Source organism: Rana temporaria, chromosome 9, assembly GCF_905171775.1.
Source record: "Rana temporaria chromosome 9, aRanTem1.1, whole genome shotgun sequence".
Taxonomy (NCBI): domain Eukaryota; kingdom Metazoa; phylum Chordata; class Amphibia; order Anura; family Ranidae; genus Rana; species Rana temporaria.
This window is the reverse complement of record NC_053497.1, coordinates 126405384-126421556: the sequence shown is the minus strand read 5'-3', so window position 1 is coordinate 126421556 and position 16173 is coordinate 126405384. Positions and strand designations below refer to the sequence as shown.

The 16173-nt window shown below is 46.1% G+C and overlaps 1 protein-coding gene across 1 annotated transcript in view; it reads left to right on the top strand.

The window, feature by feature from the left end:
- CCDC180 (coiled-coil domain containing 180) overlaps positions 1 to 16173 on the top strand; it is a 111388-nt gene that overhangs the window by 60640 nt on the left and 34575 nt on the right. Inside the window, exons 24-26 of the mRNA XM_040324450.1 lie at positions 1303 to 1401; positions 4608 to 4694; positions 9910 to 10100. Coding sequence (XP_040180384.1) covers positions 1303 to 1401; positions 4608 to 4694; positions 9910 to 10100 — 377 coding nt within the window. The remainder of the gene's footprint in view (positions 1 to 1302; positions 1402 to 4607; positions 4695 to 9909; positions 10101 to 16173) is intronic.

The window sequence follows — 16173 nt, the reverse complement described above, 5'->3', positions numbered from 1 at the left end:
TGGGGTGTGCAGTACCGCATTTGGCCAGAGGTGTGGGGGCACCAGTGATGCTCGAAGACACTCAGACGTTCCCGAGTGTCTTTGAGTGTCTTCGAGCATCTCTGAGTGTCTCTGGCACCCCCGCCCCTTTGGCCACATGCGGTACTGCATACACCGTCACACCCACACCTCTGGCCACATGCGGTACTGCATACACCGGCACCCCCGCACCTCTGGCCACATGCGGTACTGCATACACCGGCACCCCCGCACCTCTGGCCACATACAGTACTGCATACACCGGCACCCCCAAACCTTTGGCCACATACAGTACTGCATACACCAGCAGTCACTGTGGAACGAATTATCTGAGTTTTCATTGATTCTTATGGGGGAACTTGCTTTGATATACAAGTGCTTTGGATTACAAGCATGCTTCTGGAACGGATTATGATCGTGATCCAAGGTACTACTGTATATGTATATATATATATAAAGTTTTAGAGGGCGGACAACACTAGCAGGCAAAAAAAGTAATCTATGTATGTAACCAGATGTGTCCCCAAAACCACCAAAGCAGACAAAATACAGGGGGTTAGAGCACAGAGAGTATAATTTATTGCTGATATAAAATCCATGCCCATTTAATCACTGGGCTGCATTATGCTGTAGAAGTTTAGATATGTCTGTGCTCTGATCCTAAATGGCTCGCAGACAACTTGAGATGCTAAATAGATGTACCTACATATTAACACTGAAAGTTAAAAAGGAAGTAAAGCCTCTGAAAAAAGAAATACACCCTGCAAGACAAAGGCATATTGAGCTAGTATGCATAGCATACTAGCTCATTATGAATTACTTACCTGAGATCGAAGCCCCCGCAGTGGTCCTCGTTCCCCTCCTCCGTCGTCGCCATCTCTCCTGGAGTGACTTCTGGGTATGGAGGCTCCGGCGCTGTGACTGGCTGGAGCCGCGATGACGTCACTCCCGAGCATGTGCGTGGGAGCCGCCAGCCATGGCACAATCTCTGTTAGAAATGCTCAGTGTGCATGAGCCGTAGACATCGTTGCCTGTATTTTTTGAAAATATCTCCTAAACTGTGTAGGTTTAGGAGATATTTGTTGCACCTACAGGTAAGCCTTAATCTAGGCTTACCTGTAGGCAAAAGTGGTCTGTAAGGGTTTACAACCACTTTAACACTCTGCACATGAACACATGTTAAAACTGGCCAATTGTTTCAAATGTATTCTCTTTGTGCTGTGTATACTGTATGTATGATATATATAGATAAAACATGCATTAGTATGATCTGATTGTCTGTAGGTTGTGACCAGCAATTCTCAGAGCCAGCAAATTAACTGTTACCTGGAGCAGCTACGGATGAAGATAGATGCCTGTACCAGTCCCAACATGGATAAAGAAGTATGTTGTCAATGTACCATTCTAATGAATTAAAGGGGACTGTATTCCAGGACCCCTGTATAGCGTAAGGAGCTCATAACTTCCTACAACCTCTGATAAAAAAGCTGCAACGACATGGGGCTAGATTCAGATAGTGTGCCAGTGATAAACAAAACTTCTGCACTTCGGGCATCAATGTGGACAATCTTGATAACTCTTTGCTTAGCCTGGGCTCACAGAGCGCTTACCTCCAGACACTAGGTCATGCGTGTCAACGAAATCCTCCCAAAACTGGAACAGAATCCAAACAGTGGGTAACTCGTGTTGCACGGAATCTTCCCAGTGCTGAGATAGAGTCGAGGGGCGTTCTCTGTATCCAATACCAGTATAGGTCCAGGCGCAGCGAAGTCGACTCCACAGGATAGCCACAAGGTGTATCAGGAGTAAGAGAACAGAGAACGCCCCTCGACTCTATCTCAGCACTGGGAAGATTCCGTGCAACACGAGTTACCCACTGTTTGGATTCTGTTCCAGTTTTGGGAGGATTTCGTTGACACGCATGACCTAGTGTCTGGAGGTAAGCGCTCTGTGAGCCCAGGCTAAGCAAAGAGTTATCAAGATTGTCCACATTGATGCCCGAAGTGCAGAAGTTTTGTTTATCACTGGCACACTAGATTGATTTATCCAAACTTTGATTTATATATTTGGACTTTTATTTTTGGATTTATTATCAGTTTTGGGTTATTTCACTAATTTTGAATTCACTGCATATCTTTATTGATTGTTATCAGTCCCCTATGGACTGTCTTTATATTCACTTTTAGATTTTCAGTTTGCGCTCATCATTCTTTATTCAGACCTTTATTTGTTGTTAGCACATTTTAGATTTGAGCAGCATTTTGTTTTTCACTGGTCACTTTTAATTTTCACTGTTGGCTAGCGCTTTAGTCACCCACTTGTAGATTCAGATAGCCCTGCGTAATTTAGTGCGGGCGTAACGTATCTCCGATACGTTACGCCGCCATAAATTAGGGCGCAATTTCCGCATTCATAAAGAACTTGCGCCCTAAGTTACGGCGGCGTAACGTATGTGGGCCGGCGTAAGCCCGCCTAATTCAAATGGGGATGATGTGGGCGTGTTTTATTTAAATTATTGTTGACCCCGCTTATATTACGTTTTTTACGAATGGCGCATGCGCCGTTCGTAAAAGAATCCCAGTGCGCATGCTCGAAATTCCGCCGCAAATCGTCATTGCTTTCGACGTGAATGTAAATTACGTCCAGCCCTATTCGCGAACTACTTACGCAAACGACGTAAACAATTCAAAATTTGAAGCGGGAACGACGTCCATACTTAACATTGTGTACGCCTCATAGAAGCAGGAGCAACGTTATGCCGGAAAAAGCTTTATGCAAGCGACGTAAAAAATTCCGCCGGGCGCACGTACGTTTGTGAATCGGCATATCTAGGTCATTTGCATATTCTACAACAGAATCGCCACCTAGCGGCCAGCGTAAATATGCACCCTAAGATACGACGGCGTAAGAGACTTACGCCAGTCGGATCTTAGCCTAATTTCGGCGTATCTTGCTTTCTGAATACAGAAAGAAGATACGCCGCGTAAATTCAAATCTGCGCTGGCGTATCTATAGATACGCCGGCGTAAATTCTTGCTGAATCTAGCCCATTGTGTCTTCCTATTGAGGAGGCAGTGATTTAATATTGACATGAAGGTGTACCAGTGGCTGCACTGTTCTGCCTCACTGGGACATCTGCACACAGTGGTCACAGACATTGCAATTCTGCCCAGAATCTTCTATAAGTAAGTCAACTGGAAATCATTTCAGTTAGAAAGCTTTGGAATACACAGATAATAAATAAATGTGTCCTTCAGCCTTAAAGCGAAATTCCAGCCTTTTTATGTTTATTAAAAGTCAGCAGCTACAAAAAGTGTAGCTGCTGACTTTTAATAAACAGACAATTACCTGCTCCACGGTCCAGCAAAACGGCCGCACGGAGCATCGTTCCTCTTCCCTCTCCTCTCCTCAGCACCTCCATTCACATTCTGGGCACCCGGTCGTGACAGCTTTCGGCTTCATGGCCGGGCACGCACTGCGCATGTGCGAGTCGCGCTGTGCTCCCAGAATGGACATGCAATCTCCTGGGACCTGTCAGGTGTCCCAGGAGATCGTCTAGAGGGAGGGGTCGCCTAGGCGGTCCCTAGGTGGAAGTAGGAAGTGGGACAGAAAGTGTGGCATGTAAGGGGGCGAGGAACTCCGCTTTAATTAGGCGAAATGTTAGTGAATTTGAAAATAAAAGCAGAAATACACAGATAAAAAAATAAATGTATTAACATAACTAAGCAACAAAAATATCTTTATTGGGGTGGCTAAAGATCAATCTTTTTTTTTCCAATCAAACAATAAGGCCCCTTTCGCACGGAGGAGTTTTTCAGGCGGTATGGCGCTAAAAATAGCGCTGCTATACCGCCTGAAAAACTCCTGCCCAGCCTTCTCAATGTGAAAGCCCGAGGGCTTTCACACTGAGGCGATGTGCTGGCAGGAGAGAAAAAAATCTCCTGTCAGCAGCATCTTTGGAGCGGTGAGAGGAGCGGTATGTATACCGCTCCTTCCCATTTAGAACAATGGGAAACCGCGGTAATACCGCCCGCAATGCGCCTCTGCAGAGGCGCATTGCGGGTGGTATTAACCCTTTATCGGCCGCTAGCGGGGGTTAATACAATTTCAGCGGTGTAGCGCCAGTATTTTTAGCAGCACTATACCGCCACCGCGCCTCCCACCCCAGTGTAAAAAGGGCCTATCTCAGCTTGACAAGATTTGTGCAGATATGCAGTGGGGTTGATTTACTAAAACTGGAGAGTGCAAAATCTAGTTCAGCTGTGCATGGTAGCCAATCTAACTTTAGCTTGTTCAATTAAGCTTTGACAAAAAAAATAATCTAGAAGTTGATTGGTTTCTATGCAGAGCTGCACCAAATTTTGCACGCTCCAGGTTTAGTAAATCAATCCCAATGTGTTTTGTCAAAATTCTAATTTGAAGATGAGAATGTCTTTGAAATTAAACTTTAGAGTAGATGTTCTTCATATTTAAAATCATATTTAGAATTCTATTTAAGTGTAATGTTGTCTGTTTTAATGCAATTATATTTTTATCCACAATAATTTTTTACCTTTAAATGGTATATTTGCTACATATTTTATTAATAGGTGGTGACTAGTCAAGATCTATATGACTTTGCTAAAACTATTATGGAAGAAGTCTCCAAGAGGAGCTTCTACTTGTCTTGTCTTCTGGTAAGTCCATGCTTTTTTTTTATCTTTAATAGTTTTCCATATAAACACATCATTATAACTTTAGTACAAAACATTTAAAAAAGATATTATTATTAGTATATATATATAACGTATTAAAATATCCCAATCCCCCCTCCCTCCCCGACCTCTCCCTTCTAATATATCTCCAACTTCCATACGCTCTCTTTGTTATATGCTTTTCCCCTCTTCTCCCTTCTACATGATTTTATTTCTATTTTGTTGTGTTATATTATACTATATCATATCATACTGATAGCACCATACCGTATAAGTCCATGCTTTTAATAAACAAACAGAAATATAGTAGCCAAAATATATACTGTACAGGTACTCCTCACTTAACGATCAGGTTCCCTTCCAACGACCAGGTCGTTAAACGAGGAGCCACAAGTAATCAATATTTTAATAATTCTTAACTACTGTACTGTATTGTGAAAAAAAAGGTCTAAAACACAAAACTCCAACTCAATAACGTTGTTTTAAGCACTTACAGACCGGAAGATTTGCGTCGCTTTAACTGACAATTGCGCGGTCCTCTGACGTTGTACCCAAACTAAATTGACGTCCTTTTATTTCCCCACAAATAGAGCTTTCCTTTGGTGGTATTTCATCACCTCTGCGGTTTTATTTTTTTTTGTGGACAGAAAGTACCGCTCCAAGCCCTGCGACCTAGGCTGTGCTCCCGCCCTGTAGCACTAACAGGTGCAGACTCTGCGCTGATCCGTGGAAAAAAGAAATGATCCTGGACTGCCGCACTCTGATAAGCGATTTATTGAAACAAAATAAACAAAGGATAAAATCCAAAGCTGCAATCAATAGTAGGAAGTGGACACAGGGGACAAAAGGCTAACATGTTTCACATCATGGATAGATGCTTACTCATAGCTGGGTTGTGTGAGGGTCTGAAAGGATTTAAATTGAAACTGACACAACCCATGTTCAGAACAGCATCTGCACCATCAAAAACAATCAAAAACAAAAACACACACGTGTATGTGACATTCTAACCTAAAACACATTTTATGATATAGACTTTAGGGGCCAAATTCTCAAAAACGCTGCCTAACTTAACTTTCAGCAGTTAAGTTACACAGGCGTTAAATTTCTACCTAAGTGCCCGATCCTCAAAGCACTTACCTAGAAATTACACGCCGTGTAACTTAAGTGCCTCCGTCGCAAGGCGGTCGTCTGCTCGAGGGGGCGATTCCCATTTAAATTAGGCGCGCTCCCGCGCGGGACGTACTGCGCATGCGTGTGACGTCATTTTTCCCGACGGGCAGCGCACGAACGTAATTTACGCCGGGCTTTGTGGATTGCGACGGGACAATAAAGTTGCGACGGGTTAAAAAAAAAATACGCGCCGGGAAAAAAAAAACGAAATTTTAAAAAAAACGCGGCGATCGAAAAAAAGGTCTGGTTTTACATGGTGTACTAACTTTACACATTGTAAAACCAGCCCTAATTTTGCGCAAGCAAATCGTAACTTACGCAGAAAACACAAAGCTTAAAAGCTTTGTGGATCTGCTTAAGTACTCATTTGCATACGCTAGGCGGCATTTCGACTCGAAATGCCCCCAGCGGCGGATGCGGTACTGCATCTTAAGATCTGACAGTGTAAGTGTCTTACAGATGTCAGATCTTCTGCCTAACTTTGGAAAAATCCTTTTGAGGATCGTTTCCAAAGTTAGGCACAGAGATAGGCAGGCTGAACAGCAGTTCCGCCTGCGTATCTCCTTTGAAGATTTGGCCCCATAAGTTTATGTGAAAAACATACAAAGAAATGCAATAAATGAATAAATATATTGCAAAAATAAAGTTCTATTCAATAAATATAAATAAAAACGAATATAAATAATATCATAGTAATAAAATGTGGAAACAGTATGTGAATGTGGAATTATTCATGAATTCGGTGCTGATCTGTTTGGAAATAAAACATAACAACAAATTATTGATATGCAAGTGCACAAAAACTACAATAAATAAAAATATGAATAGAAATGTGTATATATATATATATATATATATATATATATATATATATATATATATGAGAACATGGTCCAACATTAAGTGAAATAAATTAAGTGGAATTAAATTAAATCTGATTAGATAAAATTTAAATCGGACCCATGTGGTGCAATAAATTAAATTAAATATTTATTTATTTATGTGAAGACAAATATGTTCAATGTTTGTATAATATAGTCATGCCCATGATGTAATATGGGCAAACCACGACAAGCATGATGAGTATGCATGAAGAGAAATTGTTTATAAACAAAGACATAAAAACATAATATAAGTTGCTAAAATTTGTATAAATTAATATACAAAAGTTGTTATAATTACTACCAACATCACTTGTCATATAAGCTGATCCCTTGTGTCTGAAAAAGATATAAAGAATAATATCATTAACATTAATCTATGGACAGCAAGGGAATATATGGAATAAAATGACAAGTGTGATGTAGGTCGAGCCCTAAACACTGTACGTTAAATATTAAAGGACGTGTCTACGTGGTGTAAGTATGTATTTCATAACCAAAAAGAGGTCTGTTTTGATATATTTCATCCCAAACAAAGGGAGTATATATAAACCAATTATACGTCCTGAAACTGATCCAGGAACAAGAAAACTTGTGCATTTAAAGAGAAGTATAGTATAAACAATATATGATCAATATATTAATGAGGATGGTGGAAATTACTAATAAAAATGCAATACATCCTACTGAAAATTTAATCCTGAGGGGCGTCTTGTATTTAAGAGAAAGATCCACTGAACCTCTTGCTTACACAATATATTGAACTTATCACCACCTCTTGTGGTTTTACAATTTTTTCTAGTCCCTGGATAACCAAACTGGAGGTATCCTTGTGATGGACCTCATTCCAATGCCGTGCCACGTTAGTCATATGATCCTTTGCGATGTCATAAAGATGATCGTATAGACAATCTTTAAGACGTCTTGTAGTTCTACCTCCATACTGGACTGAACACAACCTGCATTAAATGGCATATACAACGTAACGTGTGTTGCAATTGATAAAAGAATGCAGCTTGTGTGTCTTTTTCGTGGACATGGTCAGTGGTGTCTCCTCTTTGAATAAAGGGGCAATAAGCACAATTGCAGCCCCCACATTTAAAAGTGCCCTTAAAAGATAACCAATTGCCATTGGTGTCCTTACTTGAAAAGAAACTGGGTGACAAAAGTGCACCCAGAGACAGTGCTCTTCTAGACACAGTACATATGCCTCTTTTGAGGATTTTGGTATATGTTGGATCATGAGATAAGATGGGAAGGTGTTTGGTGACAATATGTTTTATTTTCTGAAATTCTTTGCTGTATGCAGTGGAGAAAGTGGGAATAGGATTAGTGATCCCATTGCCACCGTCTTTATTTCTATGTTGTTTATTGATATTGCCACCAAAACCCCATCTGCGTTTACTTTTATTTTTGTTGTTGGATTTCTTCATCAAAAGCATATCACGAGAAGAACCCTTAGCTACGCATAAGCCTCTGTCAATAACAGGTTTAGGGTAACCCCTCTCCTGAAATCTAATGGACATGGCTGCTGTTTCTTGTGTGAAATCAGAATCCTTGCTACAAAGTCTCCGAAGTCTGAGAAACTGACCTGCTGGTATATTGCCAACAGTATGCTTAGGATGACTAGAGTCTGCTCTAAGGAGGGTGTTACCAGCACTGGGTTTTCTGTAGAGATTAGAAGTAATAATGTTCCCCTCACCTGAGAGTCTCGCATCTAAAAATTCTACAGTTTTGACATTGAATGTGCCTGTGAATTTTAAATTGAGTGAGTTGTCATTCATATAGGACAACCAAGATTGCAGATAACAACAAGGGTCCTTAGCAATGAACAACAGATCATCTATGTATCTGCAAAACAGCACAGTATCCTGTCGACGGAGACTATCAGGTCCAAAAATGCGGAGCCTTTCCCACCATCCCATGTAGAGATTTTCTAGGGACGGCGAAAATCTGGCTCCCATAGAGGCAAATTTTTTTGTGCTATAAACAAAAAAAGAGCGACAATTTTGGAAAGAAAAACAATAATTTTTACTTTTATGCTACAATAAATATACCCAAAAATGTTTTAAAAAAACAAATTTCTTCATCAGTTTAGGCCGATATGTATTGTTCTACATATTGTTTGTAAAAAAAATCACAATAAGCGTATATCGATTGGTTTGCACAAAGGTTATAGCGTCTACAAACTATGGGAAAGATTTATAGGGGGCGATCAAGGGGTTAAATGTGCGTGTTCCCTCATGAGTGTTTCTTACTGTGGGGGGATGGGACTGACTGGGGGAGGAGACATATCGCTGTTCGTATTTACTACAAACAGCAGACGTGTCTCTTCTCCCCTGTCAAAACAGGGATTTGTGTGTTTACCGATGCACTTGACCGGCACGAGAGCCAGAACACGGATTTGTGTGTTCTGGCTCTCGTGCCGGCCAAGCGCATCGGTTTCCCCACCGTGCAGCGGGCGTGCATGCGCCTGCTATGGCTCTTAAAATGGCTGATGTACCGGTACATCGTTTTGCGGTAACGAACCTCTTTGCCAATGTAGATGTGCGTGAGCCAGTTGGCAAGTGGTTGAATTGCATAATTACAGAACACAAACAAAAATTCTGTACTCTACTGTACAATACAATGATTTATAGCGCATCGTTCGGGTGGGGAGAGCTGGTCGTAAGTCCGAGTGGTCGTTAAACGAGGATTATCTGTATATGTTTTCTGTTTTACCTGCAGAAAGATTTGTAAATCTATTCAGCCAGTCTTGTGACCCAGCTTGGACACATCTGCCACATCACAATTTTAAGAATTTGACATATGTATGGTTTAGCAGTACAGTTCCCTGTGTCACAGCTCTAACTCCAGCCTGTTTGCTGGGCACAAAAGCAGGACCTAATGAGCTGGCATGTGATGCAGCAAAACAGTAACGTTGAATCAGGAAAATGTAAAACTGAACCAGATTGTAGTAAAGCAGAACCAGGGAGGTGTAGACTGATCTTCCCTGCTGCATAGCGTGGTAGAAGTGTATGAATCAGAGCACTGGCGAAACAAAATAACAAATCCTTTGGCCTGTAAACATTTGTGTGTTTCAAATGCATATTTATCTATTTGTCTAAATTGTTCATACATGAAGATTCTTTGTCAAATTGCAGGAGCCCAGTCCCATTCTTCCAGAAGTCCCACTACAAGGCCCAATTGCAGCAGCAGCAGCTCGTGTAGATGCCCCATTGAGACAGGATGGAAAATTGGCATTTGGGACCCCTGACAGCCTGATGAATCCTAGCAGAATAGGGAAACTGGCCTTGGACGATGCAGCACTGGGTGTGATAAAGAACATCATGAAGTAAGTGTAAATGCAAAACAAATTTAATTGTTCATCTAGGTATAATGCCGCGTACACACGTTCGGAAATTCCGTCAAGAAAAGTCCGATGTGAGCTTTTGTTTGGAAATTCCGACCATGTGTAGGCGCCAACGGAATTTTTCTGTCGGAGCTGGTTCTCAAATTTTCCGACGGGAAAAGTTCTTGTCGGAAATTCCGATCATCTGTATGCAATTCCGACAGAGAAAAATCCTACGTATACTCGGAATCAAGTCGACGCATGTTCGGTTTCATTGAACTTAATTTTTCTCGGCTCGTCGTAGTGTTGTATGTCACCGCGTTCTTGACGATTGGAATTTGGTGTGACCGTGTGTCTGCAAGACAAGTTTGAGCCAAAAAAAAAATTCTTGTCGGAATTTCCAATCGTGTATACGCGGCATTAGTCAGCACGCCTGTACTGAGGTTCTGATCATTAGAGTAGAACTAAAGGCAAAACTTTTTTATTTTTTTCATTTTTGAAGGGAAGGTTATAAATAACCCTTGCCAGGTTGTTTTTTTTTTTTTTGGTTGCCATCTGTGTCTCATTGGGGAGATGTAAAAAAAAAAAACACAGACAGTTTTTGACAATTTGTTTATTAGAAATTAAAAAACAATGTCTCCCGATCCATCGTAAATCCCGCCTTGTTAAGGATGCGGTGGCCAGCCTCCTTAACTACCAGCTAATATTGAAGGTGCCTGTCGCTGCTGGCTCCAAAAATTTGCATCTGAAACACATCTAAAATCGCAGCTGAACCGCTGAACAGCTGCTGAGGAAATTTGCGGTAAAAACGGAGGGGAAATTTGCATCGGACATGTGCGAACCTAGTTTTACAGTTCTTGTCCCTCCACCAGCTTGTGACTATACAGAGAAAGGAAAGCGGCACACAGATGAGCTAATTTCTCTGTCACTATGCACTTTCCTCCTATCAGCAGGTTCCCTGCTAGCACATAAACACTGCAGCACAACTAAAATGACTTTTGTGGTTTCTCTCACATTCTGAGCTCCTCTATACAGGGGATTTCAGTAGGTCCACATTCAAGTACTCACACTGTTCACATTTAAAGAAAATAGATTTCTCTCTTGTCCATTTAGGGATGTAGAAATTCAGATACAGTAGGGTTATACTGACATCTACAGGAGGATTGGACTGTGGAAAACAAAAAAATAGTTGACCAGCCACATGATAAGTAAGGATGAGCTCCGGCGTGTCCGCACGCCCCATGTGCAGAGCCCGCCAGGCAGTCGGCACTGCACTGCGCTAATCACAGGCAGTGACACATTTCCTGATCTCTGCAGCCGCGCATTGGGACAATGTCTCACTGCCTGTGATCAGCGCAGTGCAGTGCCAACTTCCTGGCGGGCTCTGCACGTGGGGTGTGCGAACACGCCGGAGCTCATCCTTAAAGTGGAGGTTCACCCTTTAAAAAAATTTCGGACATCACACGGAGCCGCGCCATCCTACCGACAGAATGCCAGTGTTTTTTTTTTTCTCAGCACATACCTCTTAATCACGATTTTGACCTCACGGCGATCCCGCGGGAATGGGCGTTCCCAAGCACTGCCTGTGATTGACAGGCTTCCGAACGGCGCATATTGCGCGTCACAGGTTGCCGACAGAACCCGAACGTCGGTGCGCAGGCGCCGTATAGAGCCGCACTGACGTTTGGGTTTCTCTTTCGTTCATAGACGGACACAGCATCCTTTGACCTTAGGGTTATGTTCCTCCTACCAGGAGATTTTAGGCAGAATTCTTACAGCACTTAAGGTGTTAAAACTTTCCTTCATGCCGCTCCTCCCAGGGGGCGTGGCTCCCCCAGGCATAACCCACACCCTGCTCCAGCAGCTTCAGTTTGTTTCTGCCTAACCGTCAGGAGAGTCAGGCTCTCTCTGGAGTCCTGGACTCTGGAGTTTTTTCTTGCAAATTTTTTTGCATTTTGCGAGTTTTTTCTCGCTTTTTTATTTTATTTTTATTTTGAATCCTGCGATTCTTCTATCAACAGCCGACTGGGTGACAGGCTGGGTCCTCGACCCTTGTAGTCCCCCCAGGTTCGGCCTTCGAGCGTGTGCCGGCCCTCAGCTCCGCTTTGGGACGTCCACGACAGGCCCCATTGCTCCAGGGGCGGCCGGGGAACTTCGGTTCTAGGGCACACATATGACCGGTCTCTATGGCCTTGTCACAGTGTGTCTGGCCGACAGCCATGCCGTTCGCGGACGTTGGTTCTGTCTGGGATACCTCCAGCCGGGTAGTCGCAGGACAGGTAAGTAGTGGCCCCTTACTCAGGTAAGTGGTCTGGCTGGAATGTTTTCCCTTGGGAGGTCGACTGAGGGTTTTCCCCTGCTTTCCTCTCTCCCTTATTCCTCTCCCTCCTTCCCCCTTTGGGTGACGGCTGTTTAGGGGGTTTTTTCCCTGGGGCTCATATTTTTTTCACTCGGGTATGGCTGGGGCTGTTCTGTGTCACTGCAGGGGACTGTGGTGGACATTCTGGGCATTTTTGTGTGTGCTGTGTGCTGTTTTGGTGTACTGTCATTTTTGGGTACACTGTCTTTTTAAAACTGCGCAACGGCGGCCATTTTGCCGGAGCCGCGCTTGTATTATTCGGCGGCCATTTTCTTGTGGCCGGCGCCGTTTTCAGCACTAGTTCGGCCTCTAGTGGCCGTTTCGGCGGGGAAAAAAGACCGCGAATCATCTGAGGGGACAGACGCAGCGCTGCAGCTTCTCCTCAGCACACACTTGTCCTTCACAGACCGCGCTGTACCAGGGGGGTGGTGAGTCTCAGGGGGCCCCAGACTGTGCTCTAGCGGCCGGGAGGTGACCTGTGGGGGACTTTTTTCCTGCCATTGGCAGTGGGGGGGACACGGCAGCTGCAATATGGAGCCTGAATCAGGCCCCTCATTCCTCACAATGCCGGAATTAACCCTTAGCGCCCCTCCCCCTGCCACATCTGTTGAATCGGTGTCGGCTGTCCTGGAGTCTTTTCTCACCAGGTTTGAAGCTGCCAGTGCTCGGTTGGGGGGTAAAAAGCGCCCCCCCCCGGAGGCTGTTTCTGGGGATATCTCTGACGCAGAATCTGATAACGCTGTTGCTGCTTCTGGTTCTGTCATGTCAGAGGATGCGGGCTTAACCCACATGGACAGCGAGGATGACTCTGCTGCGGAGTCTGCTGACAAGGAATTTGTTGGAGCTCTTATAACTGCGGTACGTGAGACTCTTCATTTAGAGGATGTGGCGGAGACACCAGCGGTGTCAGTCCCTTTTGGATTCCGCAAACCACCGCGTACCGCTAAGGTATTCCCTTGTGTTCCTTATTTGGACAATTTGTTGTATAAGGATTGGGATACACCGCAAAAGGCTTTTACTGTTCCTAAAAGCTTTGCTACCCGTTACCCCCTGGAGGAGGACTTTTTAAAAAAGTGGGTCACTCCTCCGTCGGTGGACCCTCCTGTGTCCAGACTGAGTAAGGCTACTACGTTGCCTGTGGAGGGGGCTCCTGCTTTCAAGGACCCCGCTGATAGGAGAGTGGAGGCCGTGGCCCGCTCCCTGTTCTCGGTGGTGGGTTCGGCGGTAAGGCCGGCTCTGGCCGGCGCCCTGGTTGCTCAGACGCTAACTGAAAGGGCGGAGCTCCTGCTGCAGGATCTGGAGGTCCAGGGTGCTTCCGAGTCCTCTAGGGACCTGGCTGAGCAGTTGATTCAGGGTCAGAAGTTTCTCTGTGAGGCGGCTATGGATTCGATTCCTTTGCTTTCCAGGGCTTCTGTCTACGCAGTGGTTCTGCGCCGCCTTATATGGCTGAAGTGCTGGTCGGCTGACCAGTCCTCGAAAAAGGCCTTGGTGGATTTGCCCTTTAAGGGCGGACGGCTCTTTGGGGCATCCCTGGATGACATCATTAAGGATGCCACTGGAGGTAAGAGCACCTTGCTCCCTCAGTCGGGGAAGGGTAAGGAACCTCGCCGCAAGCAAGGTCCTACTTTTACTACCCCTAAGCGGTTTTTTTCGTGCGCCCAGCGCGGCTGGAAAAGGTCCGCAAGGGGCAAAAGCCCCTGCTGCCGGGCGTAAGCGCCCCTGGTTTAACAAACCAAACAAGCCTGCGGACAAGCCTGCTTCCGCATGAAGGTCTGCCCCCGCCCGGGTCTCGGGTGGGGGGACGGCTTCACGACTTCGCGGATCGGTGGAACTCTCTTCTGACCGACCGTTGGGTTTGCGAGGTGGTCGCCTCGGGGTACAAGATAGAGTTCCTCTCTTGTCCCCCAAACAGATTTTTTCCATCCAACCTCCAGCTTCCTCAGGATCGGCGGCTAGCCCTGTCCGGGGCTGTCCAGGATCTTCTGGACAGAGGGGTGGTTGTGCCGGTTCCCTCGCTGGAACGGTTTCGGGGGTTCTACTCCAATCTGTTCGTGGTTCCCAAGAAGGGAGGGATTCGCCCTGTCCTGGACCTAAAGGCCCTCAACTCCTTTGTCAAGGTGCAGCGATTCAGGATGGAGTCGGTCCGTTCTATCATAGCGGCCCTCCACCAGGGGGACTTCATGGCGTCCTTGGACATCATGGACGCATACCTGCATGTCCCCGTTTGCACAAGCCACCAAAGGTATCTGCGTTTTGCGATCGGGGAGGACCACTATCAATTCGTGGCCCTCCCGTTCGGGCTGGCGTCGGCACCACGGGTGTTCACCAAGGTGCTCGCCCCGATCCTGGCCTTGCTAAGGCAGCGAGGGATCGCTATCGTGGGATACCTGGACGACCTTCTCCTGAGAGCTTCTTCAAGCTCAGAGTTAGAGGAGGACGTGTCCATCACGTGTCGGACTCTGCAGGAGTTCGGCTGGCTTCTGAATCTCAAAAAATCAGTGTTGGTTCCGTCCCAGAGGCTGGAACACCTGGGGCTGGTTTTGGATTCGGGGGAGGCAAAAGTGTTCCTCCCATCGGAAAAACTGCGGACCCTGCAATCTGCAGTGAGACAGTTGTCGACCCAGAAGTGGTCGTCTCTTCGCTTCTGCATGCGGGTTCTGGGTCTGATGGTGGCCTCCTTCGAGGCGGTTCCGTATGCCCAATTCCACACCAGGGTACTACAGAAGGAGATTCTGTCACGATGGGACAGGGTCCCATCTTCTCTGGATCGCCAGATTCGGTTGAGCCATCTGGCCAAGTCTTCCCTGGCATGGTGGCTGACGTCTCCGGTGCTTCGGTCCGGGAAGTCTTTTCTTCCGTGCCGCTGGACAGTGGTCACGACGGATGCCAGCCTCTTCGGCTGGGGGGGCGTCTGGGGCTCCCAGTCAGCCCAGGGGCGCTGGACTCAGGAGGAGTCCCGCCTGCCGATCAATATCCTGGAGCTCCGAGCGATCAAGTTGTGCCTTGTCAGGTGGTCCCTGGAGCTGCAGGGCCGTCCTGTCAGGATCCAGTCCGACAACGCCACGGCCGTGGCGTACGTCAATCATCAGGGCGGCACAAGGAGCTCGACCGCGGCGACGGAGGTCGCTCACATACTTCGGTGGGCCGAAAGGTCCGTTCCGGCCCTGTCAGCGGTATACATTCCGGGAGTTCTGAATTGGCAAGCCGACTTCCTAAGTCGCACGACTCTGGATCAAGGGGAGTGGTCTCTCCACCCGGAGGTTTTTCAGATCCTGTGCCAAAAATGGGGCACTCCAGACGTGGACCTTCTGGCGTCCCGTCTCAATCGGAAGGTACCACGGTTTGTGGCCAGGTCAAGGGACCCGTGGGCAGACGCGTCAGACGCGTTAGTGGCTCCCTGGGGTCAATATCACCTGATTTACGCCTTCCCTCCTCTAAGGCTCCTACCCCGCCTGCTGCGCAGGGTGGAAGCCGAAGGGATTCCAACGATCCTGATCGCCCCAGATTGGCCGCGTCGCTCTTGGTACGCGGACCTGGTACGTCTGGTGGCAGACGCCCCCTGGCGCCTGCCTCTGAGGGAAGATCTCCTGTCTCAGGGCCCGATCTTCCATCCTGCTTTACGGTCACTGGCTTTAACGGCGTGGCTGTTGAGAACCAGGTACTGAAGGACCGGGGCCTGTCGGGCCCGGTAATCTCTACCATGATGCGTGCACGGAA